Below are 25,550 nucleotides of genomic sequence, written 5' to 3' on the forward strand. Positions count from 1 at the left end.
GGGAAGAAAAGGCTGAGGAGTAAACCCTAAGGTAAAGGTAAAGGACCCCTGGATGGTTAAGTCCAGCCCAAGGCGACTCTGGGGTTGCAGCGCTCATCTCGCTTTCAGGCCAAGGGTTTGTCCACAGACAGATTTCCGGGTCATGTGGCCAGCATGGCTAAACCACTTCTGGTGCAACAGAACACCGTGATGGAAAGCAGAGAGCACGGAAACGCCGTTTACTTTCCCGCTGCAGCAGTACCTATTTATCTACTCGCACTGGCGACAGAGCGACAGGAGCTCACCCTGTCGCAGAGATTCGCTCTGTTGACCTTCTGATCAAGCCAAAGAGGCTCACAAATCCAGAGTAGAGTCCCTAAGACGGTTGGATGGCTCCTTGTACGCTTCCTTCCAGCAACTCCTGCAGCCAAGCTGGTGCCAAATATATTGCTCTGCTTTCCTTTGGACCCCCATCAGTGAGGCTGAGGGGGTGGGGGGATCTTGTCATCTGGGCAGCCCAGGACCTCCATACACACTGCCCAGGCTTGCACCCAGGGGGAGATCACTTCGGTGCTGCTGACTCAGCAAAAACAACAGGGAGCTGCCACAGCAGGCGCTGTGATTCTCCAGCAGTTTGACTTCGCCCCTACAGGTACACTCCATTGTCTCTTGAGACAGACAGATGCCAACGACAACAACAACAACATGTGATCAGACTTCTAATCATTACAGGTAACTCGCTACTTACACGCATTTACCGGTAAGTTGTGCGCATTCAGCTTTACGCATATGGCAAAAAAATTATTATTTTTTTAAGGGGCAGAGTTCCAGGAAAAACGAGTTTGGCAATCCCAAACTCACACACTGAGCACAATTTTGGCTTTTATGTGCGATTCCCAAAACGTAACTCCTGCATAAATTGAGAGTAACTACACTGTATTTCCCTCTCATTAGGCTAATCTCCATCTGGCTAATACAGTGGTACCTCGGGTTGCAAACACCTCAGGTTACAAACACTTTGGGTTACAGCCTCCGCTAACCCAGAAATAGTACCTCGGGTTAAGAACTTTACCTCAGGATGAGAACGGAAATCGTGTGGCAGCGGGAGGCCCCATTAGCTAAAGTGGTACCTCAGGTTAAGAAGGGTTTCAGGTTAAGAACGGACCTCTGGAACGAATTAAGTTCTTAACCCGAGGTACCACTGTATGCAGGTTTATTTTGTATCCTCGTATGGCTCAAGATTGGACTGGTTCTTGCTTCCAAGTGCTGACTTGCTCCCCTTCCTCTTTCAAGGTACTTTCAAGGTTTCCCCTTTCATCTGGCTACTGCCCTATTGGCCAAGGACAAGAATTCCGCCCTGCCATCCAGAAATAGGGCACGTTATAAGCTCACTCTATGCCGTCATATTGGCTGCCTTCTCCATCTTCCTTGTAATTTTCTCTGACGCCCTGCCTTCAGACTTAAGAGTCGCTTTTAGTTCCTTCTGTTCAGGGAAATCACTCGCTCACATAAGACCCAAAGCTGACCTGATTCTTTGATCAGCTTCCTGGCTTTCCGCTCGCTGAAAGAGGACATCTCGGTCGGCTGCTGATGGTGCAGAGCTTGAGACAGACTTTGAAATGGCACAGAACGGCAATAGACAACCACATCAGAGAGCTCCCGTGAAACCTGCCCAGCATCCTTTGCCTGGGGAGAAGGATGTACAAAGAGCAAATGATTTCCAGTTAAGATGTCCCTCCCAGTCCTGGAGTTGAATTACTCCAGGCTTGCAAATAGCTACTGGCCTGGTAGCCTACAGAGTAGAGGTGAGGGTCTACCAGCCCACGGGCCTCATCCAACCTGCCAATCTTCTCCATTTGACCCGCAAGGCCATTTTGGGCAAGCCATGCCCACTTGCGCCATAGGTAAGGGGAAGTAAAGGTGGGGCTTAGCCAAAAGGGGCTTTGTAGCACTTCCTAAGCTGGTAGGCACTTTGGAAACTGAAATATACTCGGAGTCCTGTAGTGACTTCATGCTCTTTATTGCAGCTTGTAAAACAGTGAATGAAATGCCCCCCCAAACCTCAGGCTTTTATATACAGTGGTACCTCGACTTACGAGTGCCTCGACTTCCAAAGGTTTCAACTTCCGAAGTCCGCTAACCCGGAAGTATTTTTTGCCGCGCGTGCGTTCTGTGCATGCGCAGAAGCGGCGCACGCGGTCTGTGTATGTGCAAAATGGACGCTTCGACTTCCGAAGGTTTCGACATCCGAAGAGCGCCGCGGAACGGATTGCCTTCGTAAGTCGAGGTACCACTGTACATTATTTACACAATGAGTCCCGTCTGATTGGCTGATTCTGTTTCCCTCCTGGAGCCTGATTGGTCTTTTCCTGCAGGCCAATCAGTTGTTGCATTCTACGGTCCTACCAGCCTAACAGGCTGATTAACTTCTTCCTGGAGCCTGATTGGTCTTCTCCTGCAAGCCAATCAGCTGTTGCATTCTAGGATCCTACTTGCCTATTGTTCTAGGATCCAAGCTTAGTACATAACGCCAACGCTGCAGAAAATGCTCTCCAAACCCTGGGTTCAGCACTTCCCAAGCTCTGCAAGCTCCTTTTTTTCTTTTCAAGAGGCAGGTGGCTTGGGAGTGGACACCTATCACCTGATACCTGGTAACTCCAAGCCTCCTGTTCTTTGGAACGAAAGAAAATGGTCCCTTTAAAAACAAACAAACATCTGATTGCAAGTCCTGTGTGGTGCTTTGTGTTACGGATCTTTATCTCTTCATGCTGATGACATAGGCGAGCAGCCTCACCCACCTGTCAAATCTGGCCTGGCAGGATCAGGGACATAAAAGGTCTGGCCCACCTGCTGAGAAAGCTCGCCACCCCTGCTACAGCGAGGCTAACAATAGCTTCCTGGCAAATCGGGCAGGAAGGCCTTTGTACACTGGAAGCCATCTGATTCCTTATTTTCAGCCCTGCCACGAATGAATGGCACACATATCTGGGCACAAAGTGGAGAGACACGATTTCAGGGCTGGTGTAAAGATGTTTGTGAGATAGCTTTTTCGGACTAGCTTTAAGAAAGGCTGCAATACTAGCTGGCCAAGGATGGATAACCTCCAAGGCTCAAGATGGTCTGGATCAGGCACCCCCAAACTGCGGCCCTCCAAATGTTTTGGCTTACAACTCCCATGATCCCTAGCTAACAGGACCAGTGGTCGGGGAGGATGGGAATTGTAGTCCAAAACATCTGGAGGGCCGAAGTTTGGGGGTGCCTGGTTTGGATTGTGTGCTGTTTTGATCTCCAAGACCTGGCTGTTTTGATCTCCAAGACCTGGCTGTTTTGATCTCCAAGACCTGGCTGTCTTGATCTCCAAGACAGCGGCAGGATTGCAGGCTCAGGTTGGCAACCCTTTTCTCCAGGAAACTGTCATGAGTGGCACAGAAGAATAAGGATCCTAGGTCCTGTTACTGCAACCAGTGGTTCAGACACCCCTGGTCTGGGGATCACAGAGGATCGATTTCATTCACTGGGGGGGGGGGGGGACGGACCCTGTGCCTGAAAAACCACCTGTGCAGGGAGTGGATTTTCCTGCACTTTCCTGGTTTGCGTGGGGTAGGAGTATGTGCCCTGTCAAAATCTGCACCTCCTTTTTTGATCTTTCCCATGTACTTGCAGCTCCTGCTTGCTGAACACAATGTGCTCCCTTGAAATCGTTCATTAGGCTTGCATTCGCAAAACATATTGGCTATTTCTATCAATTACTATGGGTAAATTTATAATAATAATAATAATAATAATAATAATAATAATAATAATAATAATTTATGTATGCCCCGCCCATCTGGCTGGGTTTCCCCAGCGACCCTGGGCAGCTCCCAACAGAATATTAAAAACACCAAACATTAAAAACTTCCCTAAACAGGGTTGCCTTCAGATGTCTTCTAAAGGTCAGGTAGTTGTTTATTTCCTTGACACCTGGTGGAAGGGCGTTCCACAGGGCAGGTGCCACTACCAAGAAGGCCCTCTGCCTGGTTCCCTGTAACTTCGCTTCTCGCAGGGAGGGAACCTCAGAGCCGGACCTCGGTGTCCGGGGCAGAATGATGGGGGTGGGGACGCTCCTTCAGGTATACCGGACCAAGGCCGCTTAGGGCTTTCAAGGTCAGCACCAACACTTTGAATTGTGCTCAGAAACGTACTGGGAGCCAATGTAGGTCTTTCAGGACCGGTGTCATATGGCCTTGGCGGCCAATGCCAGTCAGCAGTCTAGCTGCCACATTCCCTACCACTTAAATTTGACCCCCCAAAATAAAAAAAATACCCAATGGAAAGATGTAGGAAAAAATGCTCTCTGGTTTGCCCAATCACTCCCCGCTTCAGCCAACCAGCAAAAGGCAAGCAAGGAAGTAAAAAAAATGCCCTCTGTTCTAATAGCTGAAGCTGCAGTGTGTATAGTGAGGTTTGGGTAGGAATTCCTTGTGGTTGGATATGTGAATTTTTGCATGGGAAATAGAAGTGATGGGAAGCTGTTGCAGATCTACTAACCACCTATCCAGGCAAAGAAAAACCACCATGCATTTGGTTTTACATGACTGGGAGCGGGTGAGATTCAACTTCGCCCATTAGGCTTGACATTCCCTGCGACAGCTCTTTCTAGGAATCAAGACGTACTCACCTGCAACGGTTTAATCCCTTGAAGAGAATGCGTAGACTAGAAGGGGTGGGGAGGGGGGAAAGAAAGAGAGAGAGACCCTTCTGTGAGAAACGCCATACATATCTATGGATATTTTCGAAGGGGCATATTTAAGAACGAATGGCCGTTCTGCGTCAGACTAAAAAGTCCCTCTAGTCTAGCATCTCACTCTCCCCACACAGTGGACAATCAGGGGCCTCTGGGAAGCCCACAAGCAGCAGGGCCTAAATATATCCCTCTCCCACAGTTGGTTTCCTTCTGACTGGTGTTCAGAGGCAAGCTGTCTCTGATCCTAGATGTAGCATCACATGTGCAGAGAATGGTGACCCATATGATCAAGGGTCAGGAAACTAAACCTTATGAAGAACGGTCGAAGGAGCTGGGTATGTTTAGCCTGGAAAAGAGGAGACTGAGAGGGGAGATATGATAACTATATTCAAATATCTCAAGGGCCGTCACATGGAAGATGGGGCTCGCTTGTATTCTCCTGCTCCGTAGGCTAGGACCCGGACCAATGGCTTCAAGTGACAAGAAAGGAGATTTCGACTAAACTTCAGGAAGAACTTCCTGACAGTAAGAGCTGTTTGACAGTGGAACAGTCTCCCTCGGGAAGTGATGGACTCTCCTTCTCTGGAGGTTTTTAAGCAGAGGTCGGGTGGCCATCTGTCATGGGTGATTCCGCTGACATTCCTGCATTGCAGGGGGTTGGACTAGATGACCCATGGGGTACTTTCCAACTCGACAATTCTATGATTCATGATCATTACTGGTGGCCATTCACAGATTTATCCTGTGTGAACCTGTCTAATTGTCAGGCTTCGGGGAATCGAAAGAAACGGCTTACCAGTTAGAATCATTAACAATCACAGCGTGAAAACAAAGAACACATCTCCTAGGAATGGCGGTGCTCCCAATTAAGGGACACTCGCCCCTCCATCCCTATTAATCTACATCACTCCTACATTTCGTAATCTGAGCTTGTACCCTCTGTGTTTTCTGTTCTGCCACTTTCTGAGCTCTCCCTGACCTTGGAAAGGGGGCGGGGGTGAATGCCGTCCAGAGACTGTGAATCTGTTAACCCTCTCTCTTCCAGTGTTTCTTCTCCTAGCTGTTCCCCATCCAGTATTTCCCAGCTTCTGCCTTTTGAACTATGCCCCTCTGCAAACCACTGTTCCAAATCTATGCTGCCTTCCTGCTCCTGGGAAGATTCAGGGTCAGGATTGGGTGTGTGTGTGTGTGTGGCTCCCACCATTCTTCCTCAGTGCAGCCCTCCTCAGCAAGGTCCCTGGCACTAACCCTCTTTAAAAACCATATAAGCTAGTGGACACCATCACACCTTGAGATTCCATGGTCAGTTAGCATATTCAGCTTAGGGAGGTTTGCCCCTTTAGGATTTTTTCCTGAACACTTTTTGAGCATGTATAAACTTTTAGGGCTCCCCCAAGCTTGCTGATCCCTCCATCTATCTTCTCAGTAGCTTTGTCTATGTCTGCCAGCACTCAGCCAACAGAGCTTGCTATTAATGAGACAGTTTATCCACATAATTTCTCTCTCCTCCCTTAGGAGAAGGGGTCTAATCTCTGCTGTGTCCTCACCTTATCTTCCTCTTCCTCCTGCATTTCTTCCTCAGGATTTGTGATGTAGCTCGTTTTTTCGGGATCACCCTTGTCCTCCGGCAGCTTCTTTGCCTTCACCAATATCTTCCACTTTAACTGCTGTGGAGTTTGAAGGAGTGGAGTTTAAACAGCTTAAATCTCTAATGAAACCTTCCATGTGAAATTGTAATAATCCAAGTTACAGGTAGGTAGCTGTGTTGGTCTGACGTAGTGGAAACAAAATAAAAATAAAAAATAAATAAAAAATTCCTTCCAGCAGCACCTTAAAGACCAACTAAGTTTTTATTTTGGTATGAGCTTTCGTGTGCATGCATCTGAAGAAGTGTGCATGCACACGAAAGCTCATACCAAAATAAAAACTTAGTTGGTCTTTAAGGTGCTGCTGGAAGGAATTTTTTTTATTTTGTAACAATCCACTTAGTGGAGGCATCGGGGCTCCAGAATTTGCCCAGGGCCTAAATAGAATTGGGCACATCTTTTGGCTTGGTTTTCACTCATGTTTCCATTTTTAAAATCAGTTCTCTACATCCGTTTGCATTTTTTTTTAAAAAATAATGCTAATGAAAATTCATCAGCATCTCTCCCAATTGGTATTCAGCAAGTTGGGATTCAATGTTCCCCAATACAAACATTTTTTTCAGAATAATTTCCCCTAATATAATGAATTTTTGTATGTCATTTCCTGCAATACGTGCATTTTAATGCACACTTTGCCCCAGTACCCTGTTTCTCCGAAAATAAGACGTAGACATAAAATAAGGCGTAGCAGGATTTTTAAGCATTCAAGGAATATAAGCCATACCCCGAAAATAAGACATAGTGATAGGCACAGCAGCAATGCTGGCCGCAGCAGCAGCAAGAGGGGAAAAAAATAAGACATCCCCTGAAAATAAGCCATAGTGTTGTTGTTTTGAGGAAAAATAAATAGAAGACGGTGTCTTATTTTCGAAGAAACACGGTATATGCATTTTTGTACACCTTACTCGGCTGGAAAATGCACTATTGCAGAATTTGAAGAACTGTAGATTTTGAAGGATGGCTGTGTTTCAGTTCATGTGCTGTTTTGCAAAGCGCAAACTACGTAGCTTGGTTTTTAAATGCAATCTGAATCAATTCCCACACCCCACCCCACCCTGCACTCCTAGGCCCAAAACCAACAAAAGGCCCAACAGTGCCAGCGTTCTCGCTTTGCGCCTGCAAAATTCAATGAAGATTTTTTGTGGGGTGCAAATGTGAATTGGATGTCCGATAGTCCTGGCCATAAAGTGTCTTGTTCATACCTGTTAGGTGTTAAAACCCTATATCCCTTACAAGAACTAATCACCTCACTGGGACTAAGAAGGAAGCTGGGTGAAGGAAATCCTGCAATAACTCAGCTACTACATTACCCAAAGTCCATTAGGCTTCCATTTCCCTCCACACAATCTTTTTGGGTTTCAATACTGCACAACTGCAACCATCTGGCATTGGGTACCAAAATTCATCTTGGCTTTTGCTGTTGTTGAAAGCAAGTTTCTGAAAGCTACGTACAACAGATCATCTATTTGTCAAGTCAAACTCCTCTTGACTTTGGTTTTCTCCTCAACAAAATTCCCAGCCTGATTGTATCACAGGTGACATGAGGAACATAACATAGTACGACGCTAAAAGTAAATTAGGGGTGAGGAAATTTTGCCCCTCCAGATGTTTCGGAACTACAACTGCCACCAGCCCCAGTCAAGCATAGCCAAATGGCCGAGGCTGATGGGAGTTGTAGTCCAACCAAGTCTGGAGGGTCAAAGGTTCCCTCACCTTTACCCTGCTGTGTTTCTCCGAAAATAAGCCATACCTCGAAAATAAGCCATAGTGATAGGCAGTTTAACCTTGTAGGTTAAACTGTACCATACTTAATAAAAATAAAAAAAGACATCCCCTGAAAATAAGCCACCGTGTGTCTTATTTTTGGAGAAACATGGTAAATGGTGTTACCTCTGGTGATGGGAGCTGTTTGGGCGTGTCTCCATCCAGTGGTTGCGTCACAAGCATGTTCCCTAAAATAGCCTTCATGTGGCGCGCCATCTTGGACTGCTGTTCTGGTCCACAGTGGTTTTCCAGAGAGAGAATCACAGGATAGGAAGAATGCTGAGGAGACAAGATGGAGTCAGAAGACACCTGCTACCTCCAAGACACCTGCTACCTCCAAGATTCTTTCCCCAACCCTTCAAATGATTACTTTTCCCCCTTTTTAAAAATAATAAAACACACACACATACACACACACCACTAAGCATTTTACGATGGCTTACATGAAATTTTGTGTACATTTGCAACCTCAAAACCTTTTAGAAACTGTTTCATCCTAGCTTTTCATGTGTTGATCATCCGCTGGTTAGAATGAATTTCTTTTTTTCTACTCGTGTTATGCTTTACTAATTGCATTAGATGGTTAGCTTTAATTCTCAGTAGTGGCACCCACCCTGTGGAACGCCCTCCCATCAAATGTCACGGAGATGAGTAACCATATAACTTTTAGGAGACATCTGAAGGCAGCCTTGTATCATCAATATTTGCACACATGCAACAGAATATTTGCACACATGCACACATTGATCCTTCATGGATCAATGCCTTGTCGTGGCGAAGGGGCTTGAATAACTCAGAGAAGCTATGAGCTATGCCATGCAGGGCCACCCAAGATGGACAGGTCATAGTGGAGAGTTTTGACTAAACGTGATCCACCTGGAGAAGGAACTGGCAAGCCACTCCAGTATCCCTGCCAAGAAAACTCCATGGACAAAGACAACAGGCATATAAAAGTTATGACGCTGGAAGATGAGCCCCTCAGGTCGGAAGGCGTCCAACATGCTACTGAGGAAGAGCTGAGGACAAGTACAAGTAGATTCAGAGCTGATGAAGCGGCTGGGCCAAAGCCGAAAGGACGCTCAGTTGCGGATATGCCTGGAAGCGAAAGGAAAGTCCGATGCTGTAAAGAAAAATATTGCATAGGAACCTGGAATGTAAGAACCATGAATGGAGGTAAGCTGGATGTGGTCAAAAATGAGATGACAAGAATAAATATCGACATCCTGGGCATCAGTGAACTAAAATGGAAGGGAATGGGCGAATTCAGTTCGGGTGACTATCGTATCTACTACTGTGGGCAAGAATCCTGTAGTAGAAATGGAGTGGCCCTCATAGTCAACAAAAGAGTGGCAAAAGCTGTAATGGGATGCAATCTCAAAAATGACAGAATGATCTCGATACGAATCCAAGGCAGACCTTTTAACATCACAGTAATCCAAGTTTATGCACCAACTACCGGAGCTGAAGAAAGTGAAATTGACCAATTCTATGAAGACCTACAACACCTTCTAGAAATGACACCAAAGAAGGATGTTCTTCTCATTACAGGGGATTGGAATGCTAAAGTAGGGAATCAAGAGATAAAAGGAACAACTGGCAAGTTTGGCCTTGGAGTTCAAAATGAAGCAGGGCAAAGGCTAATAGAGTTCTGTCAAGAGAACAAGCTGGTCATCACAAACACTCTCTTCCAACAACACAAGAGACGACTCTACACATGGATATCACCAAATGGGCAGCATCGAAATCAGATTGATTATATTCTCTGCAGCCAAAGATGGAGAAGCTCTATACAATCAGCAAAAACAAGACCTGGAGCTGACTGTAACTCAGATCATCAGCTTCTTATAGCAAAATTCCAGCTTAAACTGAAGAAAGTAGGAAAAACCACTGGGCCAGTAAGATACAATCTAAATCAAATCCCTTATGAATACACAGTGGAAGTGAGGAACAGGTTTAAGGATTTAGATTTGGTGGACAGAGTGCCTGAAGAACTATGGATGGAGGCTCGTAACATTATACAGGAGGCAGCAACGAAAACCATCCCAAGGAAAAGGAAATGCAAGAAAGCAAAATGGCTATCCAACGAGGCCTTACAAATAGCGGAGGAGAGGAGGCAAGCAAAATGCAAGGGAGATAGGGAAAGATACAGGAAACTGAATGCAGATTTCCAAAAAACAGCAAGGAAAGACAAGAGGGTCTTCTTAAATGAGCAATGCAAAGAAATAGAGGAAAACAATAGAATGGGGAAAACCAGAGATCTGTTCAAGAAAATTGGAGATATGAAAGGAACATTTCGTACAAAGATTACCATAATCAAGGACAAAAGTGGTAAGGACCTAACAGAAGCAGAAGACATCAAGAAGAGGTGGCAAGAATACACAGAGGAATTATACCAGAAAGATATGGAGGTCTCGTACACCCCAGGTAGTGTGGTTGCTGACCTTGAGCCAGACATCTTGGAGAGTGAAGTCAAATGGGCCTTAGAAAGCACTGCTAATAACAAGGCCAGTGGAAGTGATGATATTCCAGCTGAACTATTTAAAATTTTAAAAGATGATGCTGTTAAGGTGCTACACCCAATATGCCAGCAAGTTTGGAAAACTCAGCAATGGCCAGAGGATTGGAGAAGATCAGTCTACATCCCAATTCCAAAGAAGGGCAGTGCCAAAGAATGCTCCAACTACCGCACAATTGCGCTCATTTCACACGCTAGCAAGGTTATGCTTAAAATTCCACAAGGCAGGCTTAGGCAGTATGTGGACCGAGAACTCCCAGAAGTGCAAGCTGGATTTCGAAAGGGCAGAGGAACCAGACCAAATAGCAAACATGCGCTGGATTATGGAGAAAGCAAGAGAGTTCCAGAAAAACGTCTACTTCTGCTTCATTGACTATGCAAAAGCCTTTGACTGTGTCGACCACAGCAAACTATGGCAAGTTCTTAAAGAAATGGGAGTGCCTGATCACCTCATCTGTCTCCTGAGAAATCTCTATGTGGGACAAGAAGCTACAGTTAGAACTGGATATGGAACAACTGAGTGGTTCAAAATTGGGAAAGGAGTACGACAAGGTTGTATATTGTCTCCCTGCTTATTTAACTTATATGCAGAATTCATCATGCGAAAGGCTGGACTAGTTGAATCCCAAACCGGAATTAAGATTGCCGGAAGAAATATCAACAACCTCAGATATGCAGATGACACAACCTTGATGGCAGAAAGCGAGGAGGAATTAAAGAACCTTTTAATGAGGGTGAAAGAGGAGAGCGCAAAATATGGTCTGAAGCTCAACATCAAAAAAACCAAGATCATGGCCACTGGTCCCATCACCTCCTGGCAAATAGAAGGGGAAGAAATGGAGGCAGTGAGAGATTTTACCTTCTTGGGCTCCTTGATCACTGCAGATGGTGACAGCAGTCACGAAATTAAAAGACGCCTGCTTCTTGGGAGAAAAGCAATGACAAACCTAGACAGCATCTTAAAAAGCAGAGACATCACCTTGCCGACAAAGGTCCGTATAGTTAAAGCTATGGTTTTCCCAGTAGTGATGTATGGAAGTGAGAGCTGGACCATAAAGAAGGCTGATCGCCGAAGAATTGATGCTTTTGAATTATGGTGCTGGAGGAGACTCTTGAGAGTCCCATGGACTGCAAGAAGATCAAACCTATCCATTCTTAAGGAAATCAGCCCTGAGTGCTCCCTGGAAGGACAGATCGTGAAGCTGAGGCTCCAATACTTTGGCCACCTCATGAGAAGAGAAGAATCCTTGGAAAAGACCCTGATGTTGGGAAAGATTGAGGGCACTAGGAGAAGGGGACGTCAGAGGACAAGGTGGTTGGACAGTGTTCTCGAAGCTACGAACATGAGTTTGACCAAACTGCGGGAGGCAGTGCAAGACAGGAGTGCCTGGCGTGCTATGGTCCATGGGGTCACGAAGAGTCGGACACGACTAAACGACTAAACAACAACAACAACAACAACAGAAGGTACCCCCACCTAAACAAGCAAGTTTTTTTGTTTTTTGTTTACTTTGAGTACAAAAACTTTATTTAAAAAAAATGCAATCCAGACACGATTGTAGAAGAGGATTTGTCTAGAATTGCACCCGCTGCGACATTTGCATACAACGCCTTTGAAAAAGGAAGCTTGCACAATCATTTCCAGCAATTAAATTTGCTCATGAATCATGATACAGCGAAGTGACTAAGTGGTTGGGCAGCGATGAAAGCTCCCGAGAGAAATGTTTGGGCCTCAGAACATCAAATGCAGCTACTTCTACCTTCCGAGGATCCTTAAGAACTGCAATCAATCAATCAATCAATCAATCAATCTTCTTGCTACCCGCATTTCTGAAAACTGTGGTTTAGTCTACCTTGAATGCATGGTCCCGGATGCTTTCAATCACATCCCGGAAGAGGATCTTGGAGGTCAGAGTGTGGCCGTGGTAGATGATGGGCTCTCCGTTGGACCCCTCCCAACAGTCAAGCTCCACACAGCGACACCCCTTCATCAAAGCCCTGCCGACGACAGAAACAAGGTGAGGTGATGATGGACGCTGCATTTCAGCCCTCTGCCTGTCAAGGAGCTGTCAGGCGAGCACAGGTCATCCACAAGGCAGGAAAGAACCTGAGGCATGAAATCCTCTAGGATTTTATCAGTCTTAGAGAGACAGGGAGGATTGTGACGCCTTGCCCAACCTCAGAGATGGACCATGGACCAATGTAGGCCAAGGGGTTAAGTTCCGGATCAGGCCAACAAGGGCCAAGGGTTAAAGGTAGGAGGTGCAGTCGCAGATCAGGAAGCGCAGGGAGGGAAAAGGAAGAGTCTGTGTTACTATTTAGCACAAGACGTTGCTCAGTTCTGCAAGGTGTACAGCTGCCCGGGTCCTGCTGCCTGAGTGCCGAGTTCAAGTCCTCCGGCCCCTTATAGGGAGCCAGGCAAGAGTTGTGCTAGCCGGCACTCTTCAAACAAACTTTAGAACTAACTTCAAGGTGTAAACAGCTTGTGCCTTCCCACCCAAGGGACGGCTCAATTTCCCACACATTGTTCTGCAGGGCTCCTTTGGGGATTATGGGCCACGTAATTAACGGAATCACCTGAGGCGAGCAAAGTGACATGCATCGTTCTCTCTCCAGGTACCTGGAGAGTAATCCTGCCTTGCCATGTGGCCTCCTTCCCCCTGGCCTGTTCAAAGCAGCCCCACCAACCAACCAACCAACCAGATTCCTCTCTCCGCTCCAGCTCACCCACTGCCTCCCATGCCTTTCTGCATGCCCTGGCCAAAATGCTGCAGCCAATGGCCTTGCACCCACCATTATTTGCTGGGATCCTTTACCTATCCCCGTTGCCAGCACTCCTTGCCATCTGAAAGCAGTTATTGGGACTCACTCAGGCCATAGCTGCCAAGTCTCCCGTATTCCCCGGGAAACCCACGTTTTTCCAGCTGTCCCCAGCCGAAAAAACGGATTTTTTTTTTTGTTTTTTCCTGGTTTATTCCGGCTGCGACGGCCATTTTGGAACTGGGCGGAGCATGCTCAGAAGCGACTTTTGATGCTGCTTTGCCCAGTTCCAAAATGGCTGCAGCGCGACTTCTGGTGCGGCGGCCATTTTGGAACAGGGCAGAGCAGCATCAAAAGTCGCTTCTGAGCATGCTCCGCCCAGTTCCAAAATGGCGGCAGCGCTACTTCCGGTCTGCTACTTCCGGTCCAGTCCCTTATTTCTCAGGCCGGAACTTGGCAGGTACGACTCTGCTGCTTCGACCAGAAAACCTGCTTACCGGATGTAGGCCTCAGTGCTACTGGCGCCTCCAATCTGGTTCTGCGTCAGGTAGGTGTTATGGGAGGAGGAGATGAAGTAATGGGACAGCGGCTGCGTCATGTCCTGGTATATCCTTGCATGGCCCTGGTTGAGGATGTCTCCAGCCGAGGACAGCAGGTACATCATGAAGCCATCCATCATCATGAGATTGTGCTGCCTGGCTGTGGGACGAAGAGGTGGTTAGCGGAGACAGTTTCATATCTACCCATCCGGCGTATTTTAGCGTACGCCTTTCCTAAGAACTTGCCAAATGCAAGGTGGTTCATTTCAGTGAGATTCGGAAGCAATACAGAACACAAGCGAGTGAGAAGATTAAAGATTTTATTCTAAACAGCAAGCATTATATACAGGTGAAACTCGGAAAATTAGAATATTGCCGAAAAGTGCATTTGTTTCAGTAATGCAACTTACTATTTTTTATTTTTCTTTTAATTTTTACAAATGCTTTTTTTGGGAAATTCCACAGTAATAAAACAAAGTTACAATAATACAAAAATAAACATTTCATTAGTTACATTCCATTTATAATTGACCCACCTGATGACAAATAATTACAATTACAACAAATAAAGGCTTGACAGATCTTGCTTTGCATGTCATGCATCTATCTCATATATTGGTTTCACCTTTTAAATTGCGTTACTGAAATAAAGGCACTTTTCAACGATATTCTAATTTTCTGAGTTTCAGATGTACATTACCAAGCAAATGCTTTGATCTGCCCCGGGGAAGCCCTCAAGAAGTGGCGAGGTGATCCCCTAGGCCAGGCATAGGCAACCTTGGCTCTCCAGATGTTTTGGAACTACAACTCCCATGATCCCTGACCACTGGCCCTGTTAGCTAGGGATCATGGGAGTTGTAGTTCCAAAACATCTGGAGAGCCAAGGTTGCCTATGCCTGCCCTAGGCGATCCCCCCACGGCCTATAGTCTGCACATGAGCTTCACAGAACTATGGCCCCAAACCATCCGATTTATAGATAGCTGGCTTGTTAGCCTATGTGCCTTGCCCGACAAGCTAGTGCAGATTATTAATTAGCTAGCCCCCTCTTCCAATACTGCACGTTCCTCCAAAGCAGGGGTCAGCAACCTTTTTCAGCTGTGGTCCGGTCCACTGTCCCTCAGACCATGTGGTGGGCCGGACATTTTTTTTGGGGGGGGGGAATGAACAAATTCCTATGCCCCACAAATAACTAGAGATGCATTTTAAATAAAAGCACACATTCTACTCATGTAAAAAAACATGCTGATTCCCGGACCGTCCGCGGGCTGGATTGAGAAGGCGATTGGGCCGCATCTGGCCCCCGGGCCTTAGGTTGCCTACCCCTGCTCTAAACAATGTCTAACATCCAAAAAGGTCAGAAGGTTCCTGTAAGAGAGAGGGCTTGCAGAGAGCAGCCCACTCTGCTTACTTCCATCAGATGGGAGAGCAGCAGCAAGAATATCAAGGCAGGAAGGAGGTTCCAGGGCTCTAGCAGCATACTGGAGCCTCAACTGCAGTTGGGAAGCAGAGAAGAAGGGGTGGGGCCAGCTGCATCAGAGGGTGGAAAGGAGAGGGAAGAATCAGCGGCAGCTGAGGAGAAAGGTTTGACACAATGGGGATCCCGTAGCGCCAGTAGGAGGGGCATTTTGGGGACCAGTCTTAAAGGCTGGGTCAGAGCCCGCCAGAGGCTATTGTGGGCTTCTGCCCCATGCAGAGCAGACATGATTTGAGACATCTCACCACTGTATATAGCATGCACAATCAAACTCTGAAAATCCAGAGGTGTGGAGTGCTTACTCGGGAGTAGCCAACACCCATCTGTGACAGTTCCCTGCATTATCACTTCTTCCTTCCACCAGATTAAACATTAAAGGCTGCTCTCAGCCGTCCAAGAGCAGAACAAGAGATAGAGAGGGGAAGTAAACAGAGGCAGGAAGAAAACAAGAGGCAGGAAGAGATGACCATGTCAGATCACTGAACTCCTCGAAATTACAAACATCTTCTGGAAAAGGTTTCCCCGTAATCAGTGCCTCCAAACATTGTAAAAGTAGGCCAAAAATACACAATACAGAGGACGTGCAACATCTATCGAAAACAGATGTCCCTCATCTCATTCTTCCACTCTCCTCTCAACCAGGCCAAGTTTGCAATATGATTCCTTGTTTTATAAAGCAGGGCTGCTCCTCTCCTCCTGCTGCTGAGAGTCAAGCAAAAATCCTGACCTGCACTGATCCAGAGTCCCCTGCTATGTGTAGGTCTCTGGCTTATTTTCCCGGTTCATCCCTCTGTTGGGCTCTGGTTAATTTTCCTGGCTAGTTGATCGACATCAAGCCAGATTTGCCATTTGGACACAGCAGGGAACTCTGGCTTATTACCAGTCGGGATCTCCGTGCTGGAAGCCGATGTGCAACGTGCATTTGTGGAGCATGAGGCTAGATGCTGCCCCTACACTACCCCTCCCAGCTGCAGCCATCCTGCTGCTTGCCAGGGCTAAGTAGGGCACAGGAAGCACCATGTTGGCAGTGGGCACAAGTATGGGTGCGTTGCTGCCTGCCACTGCTGCCAACCTGGGGTTTCTTCTGCCCTTGCCACCTGCAACCAGGTGGGCAGCACAGCATCGTATGTCACACTCTGCAACTGGTGGCAAGAAAAAGGAAGGGGCAAGGGAGGAGGACTCATTCTTGCCACTTGTTCTTGGCTTAAGAAAACTATGGTTCACAAACCATGGTTGGTGATCTAGAATGATCGTATAAATAAACCATGGTTTAAGTCTAGAATGATCATACGAACCATGGATTAAGTCTAGAATGATCATACAAACCATGGTTTATGGCCTACAATGATCATACAAACCATGGTTTGAGTCTAGAATGATCATACAAACAATGGTTTATGACAGGCGCCCCCAAACTTGGCCCTCCAGATGTTTTGGGACTACAACCCTGACCACTGGTCCTGTTAACTAGGGATGATGGGAGTTGTAGTCCCAAAACATCTGGAGGACCGAGTTTGGGGGTGCCTGGTTTATGACCTAGAATGATCATACAAACCATGGGTTAAGTCCAGAATGATCATACAAACCATGGTTTATGACCTAGAATGATCGTACAAACCATGGTTCAAGTCTAGATTGATCGTAGAAACCAATGTGCAATGCAACAAAACATACCATGGGATGCTATTGTACTTTCTTTTCCGCCACCCCACTCCACTTTGCAGTCTGCTTTTTGTGTGGGGAGGGGACAGCAGAGAAACAAAGCATTGTGATCTGTTATGTACAATCACAATTTCTGTCCCTCCCTCCCCTTTACATTCCTCTGCCTTGTTGTGTTTCTTTAGACTGATGTTATTGCTGTGCTGGCTGTTTTCGTTGCAAGGTATTATGCTGCAATTATAATATGGAAAAATCAATGAAGTGTTTGTTGTTGTCGTTTTGTTTTGTTTTTTTAAAAAGCATGATGAAATTGTGTCCCCCCCCCTTTCTTTCTTTTTTGTGGAAGAGAGGACAAAGGAGCTACTGCTGCTTTCACTGACCAGCATGTATACTCTCCATAATGTGTAGTTTTGAGCCGTGGACTTCAATTTTATGGGGCGGCACACAGATTATAGCTTTCCAAAGACTCAGGGGCAGTGTGGTGCCATTAATTATATAATGCCATCTAGACATGGCACTTTGCAAAGGACAGGCGGCATGACAGACTCCTTATCCGAAAGGTAACAGGGGAGAGATGAAAGCTGGCGAAAGTAGAGAAAGAACATGCCATCATTACAGTTACGTGTACTTAGGCTTGGTCGTATTTATTTAGTCGTTGCATTTCTATCCCAGATTTTCCCCCACCCCAGGAGCTCAAGGTGGAATACAAGGGTCTCTCCCCAACTCTTTTAATCCCCAAAACCAATCTGTGCCTTAGGTTAGTGGCCCAAGGTCACCCAGCAAACCACCACGGTTGAGTGGAGATTTGAACAGAATCCCCACGCTGATCCACGGACAGTCCGTGGGTCGGATCTTGAAAGAAATTGGGCCTGATCCGGCACCCGGGCCTTAGTTTGCCAACCCCGGTCTAATTTGAGACAAACAAGCTCATCTCATCAACACAAAGAAGCCTTCCCCTTTTCTGATCTTTCATATTTGTCAGAGCTGAAAATCCCTGTTCACAACAAGATGTCGTGGAGAACTGTAGGAGAATATGCCAATGCTCTTGAAAAGAGGCATGGCTATTGTTCCTGGTTGTATACACTGAAATGTTTAAATGTTTCTTTCTTCGAATCTTCCCACTCTCCTGCCACACCAGCGTGGTGAGCCACACCCTTTGAAAACCACTGACCTAGGGTCATAGGTGCCAAGTTCCGGATTGAAAAATCCAGGATCAGCAGCACCGAGGCACCGGAAGTCGCTTCTACGCACTTCCGGACATGCGTAGAAGCGACTTCCGATGCCACTGTGCCCATTTCCAAAATGTCCGCAACGCCAGAAGTCGCTTCTACGCACTTCCGGACATGCGTGGAAGCGACTTTTGGCGCTGCGGACATTTTGGAAATGGGCACAGCGGCATCGGAAGAACATGGCCGCCAGCAGGAGCTCCGTAATCCCATTCGGGACACCAGTGGGAAACGGTAAGAAAATACGGGGGGTTCCCGGGGAAAACGGGGTACTTGGCAGGTATGCCTAGGGTGTGGTTTTGCAAAGGGGGTAGAGAGGAAGGACTGTGTTTTTGCAGAGAAGCAACATGACTGATAATGGGAGGGTGAGGAGCAGGGGAGAGAAAATCAGAGATAAAACCAGGTTGCTCTTATTTCTCCACAAAAATAACCATGTTCATCCAACCCATGAAAGCCTTCTCTTAGGTGAGACATCAGTCCCAAGAGAGATTTTTTTTTGGATTTCAGCTCCTTAATCTGCTTGTTCTTTCCGGATGTGCTTGCAATGCATCAACACAACAAAGGCCCTGCATTAATGACAATTATAACCATGCTAGAAAGTGTTCCGTCATAACTTTGAGGTGTGCGTATTGGGTTCATACCTTTCTCATTCAGCTCAAAAGTCTGGATGATTTCATGAGCCCGCTGCAAGCTGGCTTCCTCGCCCTGGTCGCGGAGAAATTCCTGCAGTTCCTCAGACGACAGCACGCGGTCCTCGCCCGAGTAACGGCGAAAGATCTCCTCCAGCTCAGGACGCGCCATCAGCCGTGTGCAGAACTCCTCAATCTCATATTCCTCCAAGCGATCGTTGTTTGATCTGTCACACTCCTAAGTGAAAGAGGGAAGGAGCAGTTAAGTAAATTGCCATGGGGGGGATGGATGAGAGGAAATAGCAACTGATAAGCTCGGGTGGAGTCAGGGCTGTGTGCTTTTTTTTTTTTAAGGAGGGGTGGAAGAAATAAATGGAAATTCTGCAAAGAGTATAAAATGTGTGAATCTGCATTTACTGTATATTTTATTTTAGCGTTTCTAGGCACTGAGAGGAACAGCTACGAAAAGTACCGAGGTGGAATACAGTCATACCTTGGTTTTCGAACAGCTTAGTTCTCATGTGTTTTGGCTCCCGAACGCCACAAACCAAGAAGTGAGTGTTCCAGTTTGCGAACGTTTTTTGGAAGCCAAACATCCGACGCGGCTTCCGATTGAGTGCAGGAAGGATAAGAGAAGATAGAGAAGTAGTAGGAATAAAACTAAAGAAAAATGAGCATAAATTGAAAGCATTTGCAGATGATTTGGCAATAACTGTGGAAGATCCAAAAAATTCACTCCCAAAAGTTTGGTCAAGTGGCAGGATTTAAATTAAATAAAAGCAAAACTAAATTGTTATTAAAAATTGGAAAGGAAAGAAGTAACAGAGATGGCAGGGATAAAAGTATATAAAAAAGTACAGTGGAACCTCGGTTTATGAACACCTTGGTTTACGAACTTTCGGTTTACGAACACCGCGGACCCATGTGGAACAGATTAATTCACTTTCCATTACTTTCAATGGGAAAGTTCGCTTCAGTTTATGAACGCTTCAGTTTATGAACAGACTTCCGGAACCAATTACACCCATGCTTCGGGTTAAGTACGCTTCAGGTTGAGTACTCCACGGACCCGTCTAGAACGGATTCATCCACTTTCCATTACTTTCAATGGGAAAGTTCGCTTCAGTTTATGAACGCTTCAGTTTATGAACAGACTCCCGGAACCAATTGTGTTCATAAACCGAAGTACCACTGTAAAGTATTTAGGAGTGTGGATAACAACAAAAAATAAAAATATTTTTAAAGACAATTATGAAAAAATTTGGCATAAAATTAAAAGAAATTTGGAAACATGGAATAGGATGAATCTTTCCCTAATTGGAAGAATTGCAACAATAAAAATGAATGTACTTCCAATAATGTTATTTCTTTTCCAAACTATTCCAGTAATAACAGGGAATGCATGCTTCAAAGAGTGGCAGAGAGAGATTTCAAAATTTGTCTGGAGTGGGGAAAAGCCAAGGATAAAAAATAAGATACTAACAGATGTGAAAGAAAGAGGCGGTTTCTCACTCCCAGACTTAAAATTGTACGATGAAGCGGCATCCCTAATATGGATTCGGGATTGGATCAAGTTAGAAAGGGAGGAAATAACAGAATTGGAATGACACGACAACAGATTTGGATGGCATGCTTACTTATAGTACGGGAAAGCAAAAATACACGAAGGGTTTCATAACCACATAATAAGGAGATCATTGTTTAAAGTGTGGGAAAAATACAAAGAATTACTAGAATCTAAGACATCTTGGTGGATATCACCTATTGAAGCACTGCCACTTAAAACATTAGAGAAAAAGGGAGAATGGCCAACATATAGAGAGTTACTGGTTGAACAAGAGGGGAAATTAAAATTGAAGGAATATGAAGAAATAAAAGAACATCTCCAAAGTTGGTTGCATCATAGACAGTTAAAATACATATTCAAAGAAGACAATAAGAAAAGTTTTTCATATTCGGTTTCAAAATTCCAAAAGGAAGTGATAGAATAAAAGTCAAAATTATTTTAAAAAAGGCATACAATATCCTTTGGGAGTGGGAAACCAAAGATGAAGAAGTAAAATCGGTACTGATTAACTGGGCACAGGATATAGGTCAAAATATACAATTCCAAGATTGGATAAAATTGTGGAAAACAAATCTGAAATTTACGGATTGTATTTTGTTGAGAGAGAACTATATGAAGATGATGTATAGATGGTATATAACACCGGTTAAATTGGCAAAAATGTCTAAAAATGAAAAGAAAGAATGTTAGAGACGTGAAGCAGAAGGTACGTTCTACCATATGTAGTGGGATTGTAAAAAGGTAAAATTGTACTGGGAGATTATTTATAAGGAATTGAAGAAAATGTTGAAAATAACATTTGTTAAACAACCAGAAGCTTTTTTGTTAGGCATTTTAGGCCAAGACCTACCGAAAGAGAAGAGGACGCTATTTATGTACGCCAGCACAGCGGCAAGAATGTTGATAGCACAAAATTGGAAGACTGGAGTATTACCAACTAAAGAAGAATGGCAAGAAAAACTGATGAGTTATGCAGAAATGGCGAAACTGACAGACAGATTACAGGAAGAAGACAACAGTGAAAGAGAATGGGAACCATTTATTGTATATCTGCAGAAACCAAGAAAGACTATTGACATGATGGCAGGATTTAAATAAAAACTCACACTTTTAGTAATAGAAATATGTAGTAAACAAGGAAACAATACAATATACATTTTCAGAGATAGCAGTGTGTAATAGGGGAAAAATAAATCAGAAGTGGAAGTTGGGGGAAGCCCGGGGGGTAGGGGTGGGAAGAGGGAATGTAATATGAAGGTTATGGATATGTGATATTTGTAATAATTGAAAAAGAAAATGGAATAAAATTTTATTAAATAATAATAATAATTCATTGCTGAATTCCCCCCCAAAAAAAACTCGACTTCCTTCCCTCTTCTTTCTGCGGTTCCTTAAAATTATTTTTAATATTTTCTGCATGTCCAAATTAATTGGCTCATTTGTTCATCTGCTTTAAATATATACTCTTATAAAACTTCAGGTTATTACAATAATCTTGCTAATGTTCTTCTCTGTATAATCCCCTGCTTTCACTGTATAATAATTTTAAAGTCTCTCCCCCGTCCTTTCTGCCTCATGCTGAGGAATGTGGTCCTTCCTCGGACTGAGGGCGAGGTGGCCCTGCCTTTCCACAGCAGCTAGAAATTATTGTCCTCGTTGCAAAGAAGGCCAGAGGAAACCCGAGAGACTGTTCTGGGAGGAAAGGCAGAAGTTCAAATATTGGCTCAAAAGAATCAGCTAAATCTTTGGCTGCAGGGCTCACGTCTACCATTATTCTAAAAGTGTTGACATCTCATAAAGGCAAAACTGGCAGCAGGGGAGACGGGAAAGCACAGAGTGCGTTTGCAAGAGAGACAGAGCACAAAAAACGGTAAAGAACCCCTGGATGGTTAAGTCCAGTCAAAGGAGACTCTGGGGTTGCGGCGCTCATCTCACTTTCAGGCCAAGGGAGCTGGCGTTTGTCCGCAGACAGCTTTCCTGTTTAGGGAAGCTTTTAATGTTTGATTTCTGTATTTTAATGTTTTGTTGGAAGCCGCCCAGAGTGGCTGGGGGAACCCGGCCAGATGGGCGGGGTATAAATAATAAATTATTATTATTATTTATTTATTTATTTATTTATTTATTTATTTATTTCCGGGTCATGTGGTCAACATGGCTAAACAGTTTCTGGTGCAACGGGACACCGTGACGGAAACCAGAGTGCACGGAAACACTGTTTACCTTCCCGCCGGAGCAGTACCTATTTATCTACTTGCGCTGCCCCTTATATAATGAAGCAAGAGAATGGTTTTTGACACCTATAATGACAAGGTCCCCCGGCCATAATCCTTCTGACATGGTTCTTTATCTCCTCGCAGACATAGATAAGTATGTGACCTGGCGTGTAGCACTTTTTGCAACTGCCGCCAGGAAAATTAGAAAAAATTACATAGCCGAGATAGCGATAAACTGTAAAGGAGATGAATTTATTTGACCCCATCTACACCAAGCTGTATCTTTCTCACTAAACTTTGTACATAATTGTCTATTGTATTATTTAATATAACTTTTAATATATTAGTGGCCCCGCAGTGATTTTAGCTTATAAATGTTATCGTCTAATGTTTCAATTTGTATATTAAGGAGTTTCTATAGCTTTGTGTGGACACACAGAGTGGCGCTGTGGTCTAAACCACAGAGCCTAGGGCTTGCCGATCAGAAGGTCGGCGGTTCGAATCCCCACGACGGGGTGAGCTCCCGTTGCTCGGTCCCAGCTCCTGCCCGTCTAGCAGTTCGAAAGCACGTCAAATGCAAGTAGACAAAGATGTACCGCTCCGGTGGGAAGGTAAATGGCGTTTCCATGTGCTGCTCTGGTTCGCCAGAAGTGGCTTAGTCATGCTGGCCACGTGACCCGGAAGCTGTTTGCGGACAAACGCCGGCTCCCTTGGCCTATAGAGTGAGATGAGCGTGCAACCCCAGAGTCGTCCGCGACTGGACCTAACGGTCAGGGGTACCTTTACCTTTATAGTTTTGTGCAGATTAGGTCATGTTTTGACAATGTAAATGTTTTAACTTCTTGTATCAAACTAGTACAGTATATATTTCATTGAATGACATTGTATACACTGCAGCAGCCTTTGGCTATAAGCCGGGGGGGGGGGCAAACTAAGGCCCAGGGGCCGGATGCGGCCCAATCGCCTTCTAAATCCGGCCCGCGGAAGGTCCGGGAATCAGCATATTTTTACATGAGTAGAATGTGTCCTTTTATTTAAAATGCATCTCTGGGTTATTTGTGGGGCATAGGAATTTGTTCATATTTTTTTCAAAATATAGTCCGGCACCCCCACAAGGTCTGAGGGACAGTGGACCGGCCCCCTGCTGAAAAAGTTTGCTGACCCCTGGTATAAGCAAAAAACTTGACTGACTACTTGCGCTGGCGTGCTTTAGAACTGCTTGGTTGGCAGAAGCTGCGACAGAGCAACGGGAGCTCACCTCGTCGCGGGGATTCAAACCGCCGACCTTCCGATCAGCAAGCCCAAGAGGCTCGGTGGTTTAGACCACAGCGTCCCCCATGTCTGTTTACCTTAGAGACAGAGCACCCTTCGTCTAACAGGGGAGGCGTTATGGCAGCTAGCGTACAAGGCCAGGAAGTACCTTGAAGAGCCTGTAGGCGTAGATGTCGTTCATGTCTATGTTTATCATCCGCAGCATGTTTTTGATTTCTTTGAAGCTCATCTTATTGTCTTTGTTCTTGTCAGCCTGTTGCAAGATGTCATGGATCCAAGTGGAACCTGATGTAAGGAAAGAACAAAAGGGACTGGGAGGCACCAACCCCGGGAACTAAGGTAACACGTCTACACCCAGGAAACATTATTATGAGGGGAATTTTGAATTATTTCAGAATCGGGAACCCTTCAGCCTTTGACAAAAACAAATTTCCCTGGAGCTAAGCTGTTAAGACAACTCAGAGCTAAGGTTTTGCAAGGAGGTATTAGCTTTGGTAATGTTTTGAAAATGCTTCGATTAGAATGTCCAGACTAATATTCAGAACTCCAGCATAGCTGCCAAGTCTCCCGTATTCACCGAGAAACCCCCGTTTTTCCGGCTGTTCCCAGCCGAAAAAAACAGATTTTTTTTTGTTTCCCCCGGTTTATTTTGGCGCTGCGGCCATTTTGGAACTGGACGGAGCATCCTCAGAAGTGACTTTTGATGCTGCTTTGCCCAGTTCCAAAATGGCTGCAGCGCGACTTCTGGTGTGGCGGCCATTTTGGAACAGGGCAGAGCAGCATCAGAAGTAGCTTCTGAGCATGCTCCGCCCAGTTCTAAAATGGCGGCAGTGCTACTTCCGGTCCAGTCCCTTATTTCTCAGGCCGGAACTTGGCAGCTATGAACTCCAGTGGTACCTCGGAAGTAGAACAGAATCTGTTCAGGAAGTCTGTTCAACTTCCAAAACGTTCGGAAACCAAGGCGCGGCTTCCGATTGGCTGCAGGAAGCTCCAAGTTATAATGAAGAATTAATTAATTAAGAATTAACGTAAGTGTTTAACTTTGCATTTTGCAATGGTTAAATCAGGCACCCCCAAACTGCGGCCCTCCAGATGTTTTGGCCTACAACTCCCATGATCCCTAGCTAACAAGACCAGCGGTCAGGGAAGATGGGAATTGTAGCCCAAAACATCTGGAGGGCTGAAGTTTGGGGATGCCTGGGTTAAATAAATTTAGGGACCCTTCCAGACTGGTGTTTCATTATGGCTGTATTCTGCAACCATGTACTGGGCACAATAATAATGCATTAATTAATATTCTGCTTTAGTTTGCTCTGTGATGCTTCTCTAATGCTACCACAAGATTGCTGTCCAGAAGTGCTAAAGCACAACTAAAAAGTGGGTCAAAAATAAACCAGTTACAGGACCTCAGCAGGAAGTTGCGGGATGTTCACTGACTGGGAATGAAGCAGTGTGACTGCCCCAAAACCTGTGCAGCCCCAAACAGTATCAAAAGTGCGGGTGTGTGTGACTGCCCCAATAGCATCATGAGCACAAATCATCATGAATGTGCAACAAGAAGGACATCTTGACGGGGCTTT

General features: G+C 45.4%; 1 protein-coding gene across 1 annotated transcript in view; it reads right to left on the bottom strand.

The window, feature by feature from the left end:
* PLCD3 (phospholipase C delta 3) overlaps positions 1–25,550 on the bottom strand; it is an 86,012-nt gene that overhangs the window by 15,230 nt on the left and 45,232 nt on the right. The window contains exons 4-11 of the mRNA XM_035137245.3: positions 24,119–24,248; positions 18,931–19,156; positions 13,888–14,089; positions 12,484–12,628; positions 8,242–8,394; positions 6,253–6,372; positions 4,640–4,675; positions 1,506–1,665 (exon numbers count right to left, since the gene is read on the bottom strand). Coding sequence (XP_034993136.3) covers positions 1,506–1,665; positions 4,640–4,675; positions 6,253–6,372; positions 8,242–8,394; positions 12,484–12,628; positions 13,888–14,089; positions 18,931–19,156; positions 24,119–24,248 — 1,172 coding nt within the window. The remainder of the gene's footprint in view (positions 1–1,505; positions 1,666–4,639; positions 4,676–6,252; positions 6,373–8,241; positions 8,395–12,483; positions 12,629–13,887; positions 14,090–18,930; positions 19,157–24,118; positions 24,249–25,550) is intronic.

This window comes from Zootoca vivipara, chromosome 12 (assembly GCF_965207765.1).
Source record: "Zootoca vivipara chromosome 12, rZooViv2.hap1.1, whole genome shotgun sequence".
Taxonomy (NCBI): domain Eukaryota; kingdom Metazoa; phylum Chordata; class Lepidosauria; order Squamata; family Lacertidae; genus Zootoca; species Zootoca vivipara.